The 15,849-nt window shown below is 25.0% G+C and overlaps 3 protein-coding genes across 3 annotated transcripts; all 3 read left to right on the top strand. All coding sequences in view use genetic code 6, as the record gives it.

Moving 5' to 3' along the window:
- Positions 1 to 1,706: 1,706 nt before the first annotated feature.
- TTHERM_00299879 (hypothetical protein) lies at positions 1,707 to 5,190 on the top strand (the record flags this gene model as incomplete). The annotated part of the gene is made up of 3 exons (XM_001470964.1): positions 1,707 to 4,592; positions 4,645 to 4,833; positions 4,882 to 5,190. 3 exons carry the CDS (start codon positions 1,707 to 1,709, stop codon positions 5,188 to 5,190), a joined length of 3,384 nt encoding a protein of 1,127 aa, XP_001471014.1.
- A 767-nt stretch (positions 5,191 to 5,957) lies between these two features.
- Positions 5,958 to 11,797, top strand: TTHERM_00299870 (translation initiation factor eIF3 subunit; the record flags this gene model as incomplete). Its single annotated transcript, XM_001024514.3, has 10 exons — positions 5,958 to 6,083; positions 6,149 to 6,917; positions 7,020 to 7,623; positions 7,969 to 8,770; positions 8,877 to 9,370; positions 9,433 to 9,591; positions 9,654 to 10,287; positions 10,350 to 10,472; positions 10,525 to 10,804; positions 10,869 to 11,797. The coding sequence occupies 10 exons, from the start codon at positions 5,958 to 5,960 to the stop codon at positions 11,795 to 11,797; spliced, it is 4,920 nt and encodes a 1,639-aa protein (XP_001024514.3).
- A 611-nt stretch (positions 11,798 to 12,408) lies between these two features.
- On the top strand, positions 12,409 to 15,069 carry TTHERM_00299860 (hypothetical protein; the record flags this gene model as incomplete). Its single annotated transcript, XM_001024513.1, has 4 exons — positions 12,409 to 13,554; positions 13,615 to 13,887; positions 13,961 to 14,298; positions 14,352 to 15,069. The coding sequence occupies 4 exons, from the start codon at positions 12,409 to 12,411 to the stop codon at positions 15,067 to 15,069; spliced, it is 2,475 nt and encodes an 824-aa protein (XP_001024513.1).
- Positions 15,070 to 15,849: the final 780 nt, after the last annotated feature.

Below are 15,849 nucleotides of genomic sequence, written 5' to 3'. Positions count from 1 at the left end.
AAGAATTTTTGTAAATACTATAAGTTTAGAAATTTATAGACAACTAACTAATTACCCACCCTATGACAATCTGTTAAAAATCTAATTTAGATAGCTGCAAAAAATATTATTTTTTTCTTAAGAAACACTAGCTAACTATTAAAAGATTTTTAATTAATTTACTTCTCAATCAATCAAGCTAAACAATCTATAATTTTAGTAAATTTGATTTTATATCAGCTAAAGTTTGTATACGTATTAATTTTTTGCTATTCATAATGAGAAGAGTATTGGTGAAAATAAAGTTAAGCCATTGAAATAAATTTGTAATTAATCATCAACTTAAAGTATATTATCACTAATAACTGTAAGTTAAAAGAAACTCAATTTAAGAATATTTGCTTAATTTTTTTAATTTTATATTCATATCTAAAATCAAAGCTTGAAAAAGGAAAAGTCAAATATAAGAGCTTGAATTTTAAATAAATCAAAAAAAATAAAAAATAGTTAATTATGATGTTAAAACATTACAAAATTTATTACTAAACTAAAAAACTTTACAATGATCATAAATAAATTTTTAAAATCATTCACTCATTTACATAAATTAATAAAACTTATGTTACACCAATTTATTTATTATGTTGAATTAATTTTAAACGCATTTTCTAAAAATGAAAAAGTGTTTATTATAAAAAAAATAAACAAAATTTTTAAATATTGAGATTAGGTAAAAGCTATTTTTCTTAACACACTAAAAAATAGTGAAATATAAAATGAGTTTGTTTAATCAAAAATTTTCATTTAAAATATATCTTTAAATAAATATAATTTTTAAAAGAAATTTTATAAATATAATTTTTTTTGAAATTTATATAAACGATAATTTGGACATTTTCTTTATTTTAATTTCAGATTATTTAAAAATGGAGGAAAATCATATTAAATTTTTATTTAAATACATATTAAACTTAATTTTAATTGCAATTAAATAATTTATTTTAATTTTTATAAAAAATATTATTTGTACATTTTTAAAAAATATAAACTCATTTTTACTAATAAACTTATTTTAAAATTATTTTTGTCTCTTCCTTCCATCTTCCAATAATTGCAATAAAATATTTATTTTTTTATTCTACAAAAATCTCTCCAAAATTTTAATATTAAATTGAAGATAATAAATTAAATTTGTTTTCATAAAAACTCACTACTACTAATAAAATTATTTATCGTGAAATAATAACACTTATTAGATGCTAACTAAAATGGATAATAATCTTAGCTAATCATTCATTTCATCATAGAGTTTAGCTAAGTTTATTAGCTTTTAAAATTTGTTTAGATGAGTATCAAAAGTTATTTGTTAGAATTTAATAAATACTGGTTTGAATTATTAGAGTTTTAGCTAAAAAAAAGTAATTTCATTTGCTTTTGGATTCTCACTAAAAATGTGTCTGTTTATATTCAAATTTTAATTTAATAGCTAGAAAGATTTTGCGGATTATTAAAATTAATAAATTAATTAGAATAAATTAAAAAAAAACATAAAAGATAATAAACATAATCTCAAACAAGAAAGTAGAGCTTTAAGATAGATAAAGAGGCTATACCTGACGTGCAACTTTTAAGAAGAAGGTAATTTTGATTAGAGATGAAGATTCACATGATTTTTATCTCAGCAAAAATAATTGATTTTGATATCCTATTTTATACAAAAATTTAGAATGGAAGTTTCTCTAGTTAATTAAGAAATGGAACAAAAAGATGATATTTCAATTGAAAGTGGTTAGCTAAGTTGTGAGTAATTGGATGCAGCTAAGGACATCAATCACATGATTTAGAATAAGTAACCTGCTTTAGACGATAAAGAAGCAGAAGATGAAGAACCTAAAAGCTTTGTTTTTGAAGAAATAAATACAGATAGAGTGCAGCAAATTCTACAAGAAAAATAAAATGAAAAGCCTAAAAAGCAATCATCAGGAGAGAAAGATTCTATGCATTAAAATGGAAATGAAGATCAACCTCTTAGATAATTATAAAGTGATATGAGAACAGATGACTCTAAACCTTTGAGAGAAAGTGCTAATACATAGGTAGATTTTGCTAAAATGAGTAATTGTTCTACTACATGGGAATCTAATACTAAAGATGAAACTTCAATTACATAAAATTAATCGATTTCAAACACTAGCGGAAGCGGATGGGGAGGATAATCTTAAAATGAGTTAGTTCCTAAGTCAGATTCTTCCTCTAATATATGGGGAGGCAGTTAAAACTCTATGGGAGCTTAAACAGAAAGTAAATCATCTTCTTCAGGATGGGGTTCTAGTAATAAAGATAAAGTTAATAATGAATCCGTTCAATCTTCTAGTACAGGAGGATGGGGAGCACAAAGCAATGATAATACATCAAGCTAAAATAATGAAGGAAATGGAGGTGGATGGGGATCATCTACCAATAACAATCCATCATCATCAACAGCAGTATGGGGAAGTTCTACTTCTGGAAATGAAGATAATTCCAATAAAAATAACTCAGAAGGTGGATGGGGTAACTAATCTACTGATAGCGGAGGATGGGGTTCTTCAAATGGCAATGGAAGTAATAATAATAATAATAATAATAACTCAGGCGGAGGTAGATTTAATAGAAATAATAACAATAACAATGGAAATAATGGAGGTGGAAGAAGATTCGATAGAAATAACAATAATGGAGAATCTGGAAATGATAACAATGGAGGATAAAGGAGATTCAACAACAACAATAATAATAGGAACTTTAACAAAGAAGGAGGAGAGAATAAAAATGGAAATAACGGAGGAGGCTGGAATAAGAATAACAACAACAGAAATGGCGGAGAACGCAATAATAATGGTGGAGGGTTTTAAAACCAAAATAGAAATAATTCATTCAAAAAGACCAATTCAAACGAAGGTTAAAGTAACAACTCTGGTGGTTGGAATAGCTAATCTAATGATAACTCTTAATCTACAGGAGGAAGTGGCTGGGGAGCTTCCTCAAACGATGCTAATTAAAATAATACAACCACTTCTTCTAGTGGATGGGGATCTTCTACAAATGAAAATAAAAACAGTTCTGAAGCTTCTTCAGGTTGGGGTTCTTCGAATACTAATACAACAGCAAATACAAACTAAACCAGTGAATCTAGTGGAGGATGGGGATCTTAATAAACTGAAAATAAATAAGAATCTCAATCAAGTAGTGGAGGTTGGGGAAACACTTCTGATTAAACTCAAGGAGGAGGAGATTCCTGGGGTTCAACATCTACAAATAATAACAATAATAGCAATACTAATAATAACAACAGATTTAGAAATAATGGGAACAACAACTAGAATAACAATAATAATAGATAGGGAGGAAATAGAGCATGGGGCTAAAATAAAGATTAGTAAGGAGGAAAGCAAGGAAACGGAAGTTGGGGAAACTCAAAACAAAATAACGAATAATAAGCTAATAAGAGTGATTCTTAAGATGGGTGGGGTAATAATAGTTCTAATAATGAAAATTCTACAACATCAGGAGGATGGGGGAATTAAGAATCCTCAAAAATAGAAAATTCAACTTAGTCTGGAACTGGTGGATGGGGCTCATCTTTCTCTAATAATAACAACAGCTCTAGTGAAAATAATGGAGGAGGCAACAATGGTAAAAAATGGGGAGCATCTGACAATTAGAATTAGGGTGAGAATAAAAGATAAGGCTCATGGGGAAATGGAAATAATAGAAACAACTCAAATTAAAATTAAGGAGGAGAGAGATAAAATTTTAGGGGAAATAATAATAGAAATAATAATAATAATAATTCTTCTTTTGTAAATAACAATAAATAAAAAAGTAACTCTGGGGAAGGTGGTTGGAATAACTCTTCAGACAATGCACCTTCAGTTTAAAGTGGAGGAGGTGGATGGGGATCTACTACTGAAGATAACACTACAGTATAAGGAGGTTGTGGGGGTGGATGGGGTTCATCTTAAGTAAAAGAAGCAGCAAGTACTTAAGCAACAACAACATCAAGCTGGGGAGGTAATAATTAAGATTCTTTAAATAATGATAGCAAATTACTCACTAAAAGACCCTCGAAAGACCCTAGACTGTAAGAAAAAAAATAAACTCAAGTACTTAGTATTAATGATATGTCAGAAACAGAAGTTTAGGAGAGAATATTTGGTACTAAAAGAGTTAAAAAAAATGAAGAAGGTGAAGATTCCATTCTTTAAGCTAAGTCTAAAATTCCATAATTCATAGATTTAGAAAAAGAGGAAGAAGGATGCTTTGCTAGATTTTCTCCTTTGATTGTTGATAGGGATACTGACAAGGAGTATAATCCTACAGGTATACCTCTCGATGAGTAGATTTACGAAGGATCAATAAATTAACTAATTTCAAATAAAGACACTATAGATCAAGAGGATGGAGATGATGATGATCTAGAAATGGCTATAATTATTAATCCATAAAAATTGTTGGAAAGTCAACTTAAAAAGTATTAAACATACTCCGGATTTTTCTAAGTATATAAGAAATATCTTGTCCCTGAAAAGTAGTCAATTCTTTGCGAACCCTGTGAAAACACAGCTTACAATGTATTATTTGATTTACTTACTTAATTATTTAATTTAATATTTTACTTAAAAGCTATTTCATGATAGACTAGTATACGTAATACCTGATGAGCCCAAGCGCTATAACATTCTATGCTAGTTTAATACATTCATGCCATATGAGTAATATAGACATTTACCATTGATATCAACACGTAACAGAACTTCTTAATAGGAGCTTGGATTTTTAGACTATGAAACTGCTATTGAATCTATCAAAAATGTAATTATTTAAAAACCTAATTTATTTTATAAATAATTTTTTTAATAGATTTAAATACAAGAAACTAAAGAGAGAAGAACTATTTTCCCTTGCTGGGTTGAGTCTTCATTACCAAACTAGCATGTTGAGCTCAACAAGCTCGCTAAATATTTGCTTGATAAAAATATGGTAGCAGGTTATAACTACACCAACCATGCTACAATCAATCTGATGCATGTGAAATAAATTTTTCCTGATTTAGAATATGTCGAATTACCTGAATAGTCTGAAAACTAGAAAACATCTCTTATTTGCCTTAACACTCTTGAAGCAAGTATTTACGACTCTTTTTGCCAAAAAATACCTGCCTATGAATGAAAATAGTGTAAAAGAATAAAATTTCTCTATAAACTTCTATTTTGAAATTGCTTACTCTACAAAATCTTATTATTAACATTTTTATGAAGTATACAAATAAATTAATGCTTATTTTTAATTTTTAAGTAGTTTATATTATATATTTGTAGATTATTTTAGAATTAATTCACTTATATTAATCAAATAATTTTGCTTATCCAGAAATTCATCCAAGTTTTTAGAAAATTTAAACTCAAAATTTTAATCAGATTTTTGATAATAATTTTAGATTTTTAATTATTTTTTAATTCATTTTTTTAACCACTCAAAGGATTCTTACTTTTTTATTAAATATGTGAGAGAAAACTTTATATTTAGGATGTTTGAAAATTAATATTTCAGGGAAATATTGGTAAAAGATTGTAGCATAAAAACAATAAAAATAAATTCACTTTTTTTTTAGGACAATTGAGAAGCATCTGCATTTAATATTTTAAACTCAAATATATTGACCATATGCATGATAAAAACTTTTCTAAAAAATATTATTTAACAGAAAAATCTCTTATTTTGATTTAAGCTAAATACTTTAGTTTCTCATTTTTAAAATATTGATTTGAATTGGTCTTGAATTGTTAATCTATCTATTTACTTATTATAGTATTATTATTTAGCGTAATCAAAAACAGGATGTTTAATTAAACAATTAAGCTTTAACAAAAAAAGCTGTATACAAAGTTTATCATTAAATTTGATATATTTATTATATTTTGTAAGCTTCATCTAATATGACAACTCCTTCAATTAGGACAAATACAAATGGAGAAAATAGATCAGAGCCAGCACTGCCATAAGGAATTTTTTTTAGTAAGAAAGTTCATAAAATATCATCAAGCAAGCTATTTAGCAACGAAGTACATTTATTTGATGATTCCAATTTAGAACCACATTAAATTTAGTATAATATAAAAAAACTAAGAGAATTTTATAACTTGAAGATGCATAATTGAAGTATTTCAAGCCTGTAAAGAATTTTGTTGAAGATAAGCCAGTTAGTGGCAAATTTAAAAAAGGCATTAACATAGAATATATTTAGGCTATTAACTTAACTTCAGAAAAGAAAAATAGAATTGTAATTGAGTTCCTTAAAAAGGGTCTTTTTGATATGAAAAGAAAATCAATTATAAGCAAAAAGGAAAATGACATTGAAACTTGGGAGTTCATTTGTAAAAAATCTGAGCAAGCAGAGTTTATAAAATAGAAGATATTTGAAGCGAAAAGTAGCAAAAAAGAAGATTAAACAAATCATAATACAAATTAATACAACTCAATTTAGAAAAAGGAGTCTCAATCTTCTCTAAATTTTAATGGGAACCAAAAAGAAAACTTATTTATTAAAAATTTTAATGAGTAATTAAATGAAGAAGATGAGGAAGATGAAGAAGCTAGTCGTTATGATGAATAAGAAGACTTAAATAATTTAAAGAAAAAAATGAATTAAGAAAAGAAAAATCAAGATGATAAGGCAAGTCCTATTAAAAAAGGAAATGATTAATCCCCATTAAAAAATACATCTTAAATGAAGCTAAATTCTTAGCCTAGCTTAAAAGGATCTTTTAATTAGCTCCCCTCTTTTGAGTAAGTTTCATCTTCACCCAGAAAAGAAAATAATATAGCTCATACAGTTTAACGCTTAGCAAACTTTAAAGGAAAGAGACAAAGCATTTTAGAAATAAAAAACGATAAAGGTATAAATAAATAAATAAATTGTTTTATATTTTATAGCAGTCAGTGACTTAATTATTTTATTTGAGATTTGTGTTTTTGAAATTATTTTTAATTATTAAAAGATACACTCTCAAACATTCCTTACCTCACAGAATCCTATTAAAAAACTACAAACGAAACATTTAAGATAAATATGGAAAAAGTGTAGTAATCATAGTCATCATCTTCTTCTTCGAATTAAGATCCTGAAGAAGAAAAAGATGTGGCATCTCCTATGTTAGAAACTAAAAGAAATTTTTAAAGAAATGGTAATTCTAGTATACCTAATTTTAGCAATTTATTACCTCAACCAACAGTTTAAAGTAGCTAACTTCAAAAAACACAGTCATAGCAAGTGCTTTCAGATCAAAACAGTGATTAAGAATTAAAAAATGTGCCATCAACTCCAGCTTTAAGAAACACATAATCAGCTATTTAATAAAATATCTCTGATGGAGGGAGTATGACTACTGCAAATAGAATAGTGTAAAAATAAAAAACTCTAACCTATATAGGTAGTGATTCAAATTTAAACAGCTAGTATGGAGGTTCTCCCTATTAAAGATTAAGATTAGGTAAATAGCATACAACTATAGGATATTTTCCTATGTCTTCTGACAATTCACTCAAAGATAGTATTGAAAAAGCTATTGTCAGAAGAAATGCTGAAAACAGTCATGAGTTTAGGTAAAGTTAATTTTAATCAAATTTAGACTTTAATAAAGAGTATTTAACACAATTAAAATACATTATTATTACTCCTCTTAAATTTTTTAGAATATGTAATTAATTGGTTGTATTAAAAATGAATGAATTTTAAGAGATTGTCTTATTGATTGATTAGTTAATTGATTTTGAAAGGAGTAAATATTTGAATGCATTTTAAATAATTATTAATAGCTTACAAAATTGTATGTTTCATATCAGAAAGTTAATACAAAATATTTTTGATGTTTAAATATAATAAATATTTTAGACAAAGTTTATTGAATAAAATAATATTTATGTTAAATATTTTATAAATTAATTTAGATACCATAGTTTTTTAGAGAGTAGTTTAAAAGCATCAACACTTGAGGATTAGCTAAAGGAAGGAATTAAACTATTTTTATATCTAGGATAATTTAGAGAAAAGGCGATAAGAGCTGCTAAATCTCTTGTTGAGGATTTAATGTAGCCAAAACCAATTTATGAACCTAGATTTAAAAGTATGGTTGCTATTCCTGAACTAGAGAAAATTCGAGAGTTAAATAGTAGCTAAAATTTAAAAAGTTAAAGTCCCACAAAGAAAAATCAAGGCACTAAGGATTTATTCCAATTAGATCCAAACAAAGAAATTGATATAGATGATATGTTTTATATTCCAGAAGAGAATGTTATAGCTAAAGTTTTTTTTACAAAGCAAATTAACTTGGTACCTGATTATTTGTAAGATATTAGCTATAATTAAGAAGAAGGTGTTGATTATTTTGATTCATCAAGTATTAAGTTTGGAGGGGATTAATTTAGAATATTAAACAGTATAAGCAGTAGTTACATAAAGATTAGAAAGTATGATCCTACTTACTCCTTAAGAGTTCCTTTGTCTGTTATAGTAGACTACCTTGGATTTAAGATACTAGTTTATGCAAGGCCTTAATATGAAAAGAATATAGTTTATGGACCAGACATTGAAAAAGATGGGACTTTTGTTGGCTATAAAAAAGTTTAAAAATATGAATAAAAAATAGAAGAAGATGCAGAAAAACTGAGATAAAGATTGAGAATTAAGTCTCATTATTTTGGTTGGAAGCATGACGAGCCTATACAATGTATTTTAACATTTGAAACAGAGGTAATTTGAGTGTTAAATATATAAATATATTGAAAATTTTTTATATTTTGCTTTGATAGTTAGTTAAAAAAATATCTTTTTTTTGTATTTTAATAAAAAAATTTAGATTCACAAATCAGCAGGAGACAGAGCTACAAAGAGTAATTTAGTTAAGTATTAAAAAGACACAATTTTAATTGATCAAGATAAAGAAGAAGACTAGTTTTATATTGAAAATTATAATGATTTCTATCCTATTAACTCATTTTTAGATTGCTAATTTAATAAAAATCAAATGCGTTACCCTAGAAAAATAAGGCCTGAAATTCTTCTGAAAAAGAAGAAATCTCTAAATCCTGAAGCTTATTTTTCTTAGATAAAGTTAGGAAAAAATCCAGATAATACTAATATTAGAGAAAAGTAGGATTAGATGAACTATTTTCAATTAATAAAAATAGAAAAATAAGATTAGCTTGATATTGAAGAAGTAGAATAATATTCACTTTATCTATCAACAACGAAACTTTTTAAGCTAATAAAATAATTTGATAGTCTTGATATAATACCTTATGATAGTCACACTATCAAAGAAGCTTTACATAGCAATGGTTTAAATATTAAGTAAATTAATTTTTTGGTTTTTTTTGAATTTATTTACTGGAGAAAAAAATTAATATAACTAGGTATATATCTTATATTGCTGAACACAGTAACACGCCTTATGTCAAACTTTTATTTGAATAAGAAATGGTAGCAAGGACTGTCAAAAGAATGATTAGGTGTTATTTAACTTAGTTTACATTTCAAAGCAGAAAAACTTCCTCATCAATTTTAAGAAGAGGGTAAAATAAAATAAAATTTCCTGGAATAAATTAATTTCATTTAAACAAAAATTTAATAAAAGAAATATTCTTGAAATGAATAACTAGCAATAGAAAGCTAATGACATAAAGTTCAATACAAATACAAATTAAAAAAAAGCTATAATTGAAACTTTAAATTTAATTTTTGAGAATTCAGCTGAGTCTCAGCAATATTGGGAATAGATAAATACATAGATTTTAATGGAATATGGTTATCGTTAAAAAGTATCTCTTGACTAGTTTGAAAAAGGCGGACTTCTTAATGCTATTCATTATCATTCTCAATTTATACTCTCATATGGTACTGATATATTTGATACCTAAAAGAGAGATAGAAATAAATATAGCAATGCCTTTGCCTAGTAGATATTACAGTAATTAGAAATGGTAGATTAAGAAACGAATTATGAAGAAAAAAGCGATGTGCAAATGCCATGGCAGGATTAATCTAATTTTGAATTTCAGCCTGCTAAAATTGTGGATGCATCAAACATTTCTGAGGAAGTTGAAGAACCTGTAGAAATCTTGACTTTAGAAAATTTTCTTGACTTCTAATACGAATCTAAAATGTTTGACTATAAAGATATTCCAATTTAGATCTATGCGAATTTGTAGTATCCTAGTGATCCTCAGAAGCAAGTTTAAACTATCTTGATTTAGGATAAAATCTCACAGGTTGAAATTTAATTAATCATTTTTAACTATTCTGATTTTAAAATGTTTTAATTATTATTAAGGCTATCAATTAAGAGCATAAAGAAAGATTTTTTACTTTATATGGCCTATCTAAATCTTATTTCTCTATTGGATATTATAAAGAATGTATAGAAACCTTAAACAAGTGCATATCTTGCTTAGATGTAATTTCATTACAATAAAATATTTTATATTGATTTATAATCTATAAAAAAGTATTATCCATCTATTTTGCTTGTTGATCCACTATGCCTGTTAATACAGTGCTACATTATATTGAAATAAAATCAAAAAGTTCAATACCTTTTTTGGAAAACAGAAGAAATTATTAACTTTAATCTAGGTAAGATGCATCCTCTACACTGCAGACTGTTAAATAACATGGCTCTTTATTACGAGTTTATAGGTTAATACTAAGAGTAAATAATTTTAATGAAAGCTAGTTGCAATTTAGTGTAGAAAATTGTAGGCACCAATCACAAAAGGACTGCTTAGAGTAAATTATCTTTTTATTTGATGGTTAAAGAGATGAATGTATTAAAATTTTTTTCTTTTTTAAGGTATTTTTGAATTGGCAACTATTTTATCTCAAAATGGAATGACTAGTTAAGCAATAGGCCAATATGAAACAGCCTTTTACATATACACTTCGATAAAAGGAGATTAAAATAAAAATAGTGCTGATATTGCATATAAAATAGCACTCGAGAGTTTTACATTGAGGGAATTAGAAAAGTGTGGAAAATATAGTACTTACTGTCTTCAATTTTTTGAGGGAAAGGAAAATATTTATCTAAATAAAATTGTTGAATTGAAAATCATCCAATTTAAAATACTAAAAATACAACAAGAAACAAATTAAGACTTATCTAACATTCTTAACGAGATCTGGCTATACATGTATTAAAGAGATTATACTAATCTAGATCATATAGTAGATATATTGAAGGAGTACGTATAGTATTATCTGAAAACTCTGACTGATTAAGTTAAAGTTTTCTTGAGTTTGTAATTTGAATTAATCTTAAATGGCCTTATAAATAAGAAGATTTTAGATTCTTTTTTAATAGAGGAAGTTTAGTAAAAAAGTAAATTAATAATAATGAAGGAGATTTTATTCAATGGAAACTTAAATAATCCTATTAATTTTATTGAAAGAACTTTCATAACTTTAGCTGAAGATCAATAGAAAAAAGTTATACCAATTTAAAAAGAAGATGACGATGAAAACAATGATAAAAGTATGAAGAAAAAAACATTTAAGTTTTAAAAATAGCCTTTTCTTCCAAATTAAAGCAACCAAAATAAAGACCAGAAATTTTCTATCAACCAAATTTAAAATGGCATAGATTAAAGTAGTCAAAATTAAGACAATAAAAACGATGATTATGAACTTTCAATTAAGAGATGTAGGTCACTGTTTGAGCACTTGATTTGTCTAGTAGGTGTTCCATTTTTCAAATCAATTTTCCTTTAAAATATAGTTTGATTTTCTTTTAATAAAAGAAAACTTGATACTGATTCCCTTATTAACAACACACAAAGTAATAAAAAAATATAAGTAAGTTCTTCTTATATGATCTTAATTAATTAATAATTATTTATAATATTTATGTTATTTATATCTTGAATTATATTTATTTTTTATGACTTCCTTGCATTAAAGCAATTTATTATTAAATAATAAAATAAGCTAAGTAATAATATAATTTAAAATAAATGAGCTTTAATTATTTGTTTTAGTCATATTAGTAATGGCCTATTTTTTATAATATTATTACTTAATAAATTAATTTAAAAATGATAATTAAGAGTTTATATGTCTTTAAAGTATATAGTTTGAATTAGTTTTCATTAAAGCAAATTACATCTATAAAAAATAAATTCAATTATAAACTGATTTGTAGTTTTTAGATAGAACATATTTCTTTTTAAGTAGAAGTTAATAAAAACATTCATTTATTTTATAAAATAAACAATTAAACTAAGAATTTTTTAGGACATAAAATAAAAAAATAATTCTATTAACATAAAAAGAGATAATTATTAAGTTATTAGGAAAGATTCATAACTAAATTCAGTGCAATATATTTATTATAAATGAGGAATGCTTTGTTAAATATAGTCTAATAAAATGAATTTAATGGAGAAATAGTTGCTAGAAAAAATGAATTATTTAACTTATTAAACGAGAGCAACAACTAAAGCATGCAGAGCACTCTTAATAAAAATAACATCTAATAAAACCAAGAATTTAAAAGCTAAAATATTTTCAAAAATATTTAGTAAATTAGATTGAAGTCTTTAAACACCTCCAAACACATATCTTTAAAAAGTCCAAACACTTCATATTATTAAGATTAAAGCAATTCAAACTTTTAAACAACAATTAACTCTCAGCCTTTCCACATATCTAAGAAAGATAACATCAAATAAATGCACTACTTAAAAGACTAGTTTAATCCCTTTTAAAGTATTAAAAATTTAAAAACTAATTAAACTTCGACCAACTTTTTAAACTCTTTTTTTGCAGAGACCAATGAAACTTATGATAAGTTGCACCAAACTAATTTAACCCAATAAAGCGATATTTCAAATAATATTTAAACAGCATCATACCCTAACACACTTAATTCTGAATTATTCACTAATTAAAATACTTCAATATTAGTTAGAGGCCAGAGAAAGAATAGTGATGCTTAATTTGTATAAAAAATAGTGCAGTAAACTTAATCAAATTTATTATAAATGAATGCTTCTCAAACAGTATTAAATTCTACATAAAATTAATAGTAAAAATATCTACCAAACTATTAACCAAAGTCTTCATCTTTCCACTCAACTAAGAATTTAATGAAAGAATCAATTCAGAAATTTATTTTAACAGAAGAAACAGCAAGAGAATTTTCAATTTAATCCTTAAATAAAGAAGAAGAAAGTAGTTTTTCGCACAAAGCGTCTGATATATTTAAAAGCAGAGCTTTTTCTAAATTAGATTTAAATGGAAGCAAAGAAATTTTATAGAAATCATTTGTTGATTAATAAAGTTATTACTTCTAGTAACAAAAATAATAGAATATCATTCAGCCTAATAAAAGGAGTGATAAGCTGCTAATTGGTTCTTAATCTCTTTCAAAATTAAATAGCAAAAAAAAGTTAAAAACATATATATAACAAAAGTAGAGTTTCCTTCATGAAACAAGCTCATACATTTAAGAGATAGAATTTATTAATATAAAACAAGCAGTAAACATAAGAATTTCAGCAAATAATTTTATTTTTCAATAATTTTTAATTCAAAAATAGGAATAGTTGAAAATAGATATAGAACTTTCCCCTCTTTAAAGAAAAAGAAAAAATAAACTTAAAGAAACTTCAAATAATTAAAATGAAAACAGCAAATTATCACAACAGACAAATCTATGTTAATAACTTTATCAAGATTTTGACTTATTTATTTAAAAATTGAACAATTACAAGACAAGCATGGGTGAGCTGTATAAAATATTGACTGATATTGAAGACAGAGCATTTAATTGCATCAATATCTCAGTATCTCTGTAGATCAAATACATCAAAGTTTATATTTTATTGTTTTTAATTAAATTATTTTACTAGCTTTTTACATTAATAAATAAATAACTTTATATAGTGTTTGCTTGCTTCTTTATGCAGTGATTTAGACATATCTTTAAAAAGCTGGAAAGAATTTTTAAAAGTTTGTAATTGCTCATAAACTTTCCTATATAAAATCATAGGATACAAGAACATGGCAGAAATTTATAGAAAAAAGGGAGAATATGATCGTCAATTAGCATATCTAAAAAAATTGTTGAAATATTCATGGTTTTATAATAAAAAAGATTTTGAAAACTATGCTTATGAGTAAATATCAAAAGCTTATTTTTATAAAAATAACTTAGAATTAGCTATTTTCTTCCACAAAAGAATGATTGATTATAATTTAGAAACAAACAACTCAAGATTAAAGTAAGTTATTTTTATTAGAGAGATTAGGAAAATAATTTAAACTCATTTTATAGGTAATTAGGAATTTAATTAGTCAAATATGAGTAAGAGTAAAAAATGAAAACACTCTAGGACAACTCATTCTCTGAGGATGAATTTGAACTAGAATAATTTAAAACTGCTGGTTTATCCTAAAATCAGCTTCAAAGTCAGAGCATAAAAGAAGCAAAATTTGATACAGACAGCCTAAAAAAAAACTAATCACAGGAAATTCTTTAAAGAAGCCCTAGTATTGGCCTTAATGAATAGTCCATTTTACAAAATTAAATGAATGAGTCAATTAAAAATACAAGGCTTAATAAGTATAAATTCAATAATAACATTTCTTCATTAGAGGGAATGAAAGCTATAGCTACCATAAAAAATAAAATGTCAATTCCTTATGGGCCAATAACTCCTAAAGCGCTATATAGAAAGCATGGATAAGTTAACTTAAGAGGAAATATTGATATATCATCTGATAAGTTAAAGTTTAAAGTAATGAAGAATAATTTAATAAAGAATTTTGATAAAATTTATATAAATCATCTGAGCAATAGTCGTTAAATAGATGCTATGGTCAATTTAAATAATCGAATTCATGAAAAAACTATTGAGCTTATATCAAATGATGCAATGAGATTGAAGAAGGTTTCTATCATTATGAAAAGAGTTATTGAACAAGTCAAAGAAAATATATAATACTTTTATTATTAGTGCTAAATTAAGGTAAACTAATTAAACAATAGTTGATCAAATTAAATATTAATAAATTATTAATTATTTAAATAAATAAATAATATTATCTGTTTTTCTATTCAATTTTTATTTTTTTAAAATTTAAATCAATTTTATTCAAAATTAAAATAGCTTTAAATTTAAACAGTTCAATTTAAAGAAAATTTTTTATAAAAAGTGATATGATATTATTATTTAATTAAATACTTAAGAAAATTTTATTTAAAATTTTTAAAAAATAATCAATGCTTTTAGAGTTAAATTTTTAAAAAAATATCTTAAATTATTAAATTAGAGTTAATTTTATGTTATTTCATATTTAATTAATAAATATTAACACATAATTTTGTTGTCGGCCATACTAAGGTGAAAACACCGGATCCCATTCGAACTCCGAAGTTAAGCGCCTTAAGGCTGGGTTAGTACTAAGGTGGGGGACCGCTTGGGAAGTCCCAGTGTCGACAACCTTTTAATATTTTTTAAAATGGTAAAAAAAACTTTTAATTTATATTTAGGTGAAAAATTAATTAAAATCTATATTTTGGTGTGTGCTGTAATTAAGCTATAAATTTATGGCATATTTTAACAGATTCTTAATTGGATTTTAATGAATAATTTCAAGTATTATCAATATTTAAAAACTTAAACTATAGAAGGAAAATAGCAAAAAAGTTATCTATTTGAATTTATATTTTTATTAGGATTTTTAAAAAATACTATGCATTGGTGTGGATTTGCCTTTTTTAAATTACTTTTTCTTTCAAGGAATGAATTATTAATTAATTAGATTAATAG

This window comes from Tetrahymena thermophila, assembly GCF_000189635.1.
Source record: "Tetrahymena thermophila SB210 genomic scaffold scf_8254379, whole genome shotgun sequence".
Taxonomy (NCBI): domain Eukaryota; phylum Ciliophora; class Oligohymenophorea; order Hymenostomatida; family Tetrahymenidae; genus Tetrahymena; species Tetrahymena thermophila.
Note: the sequence above shows the minus strand (reverse complement) of the source record. Positions and strands in the feature narration are given on the sequence as shown.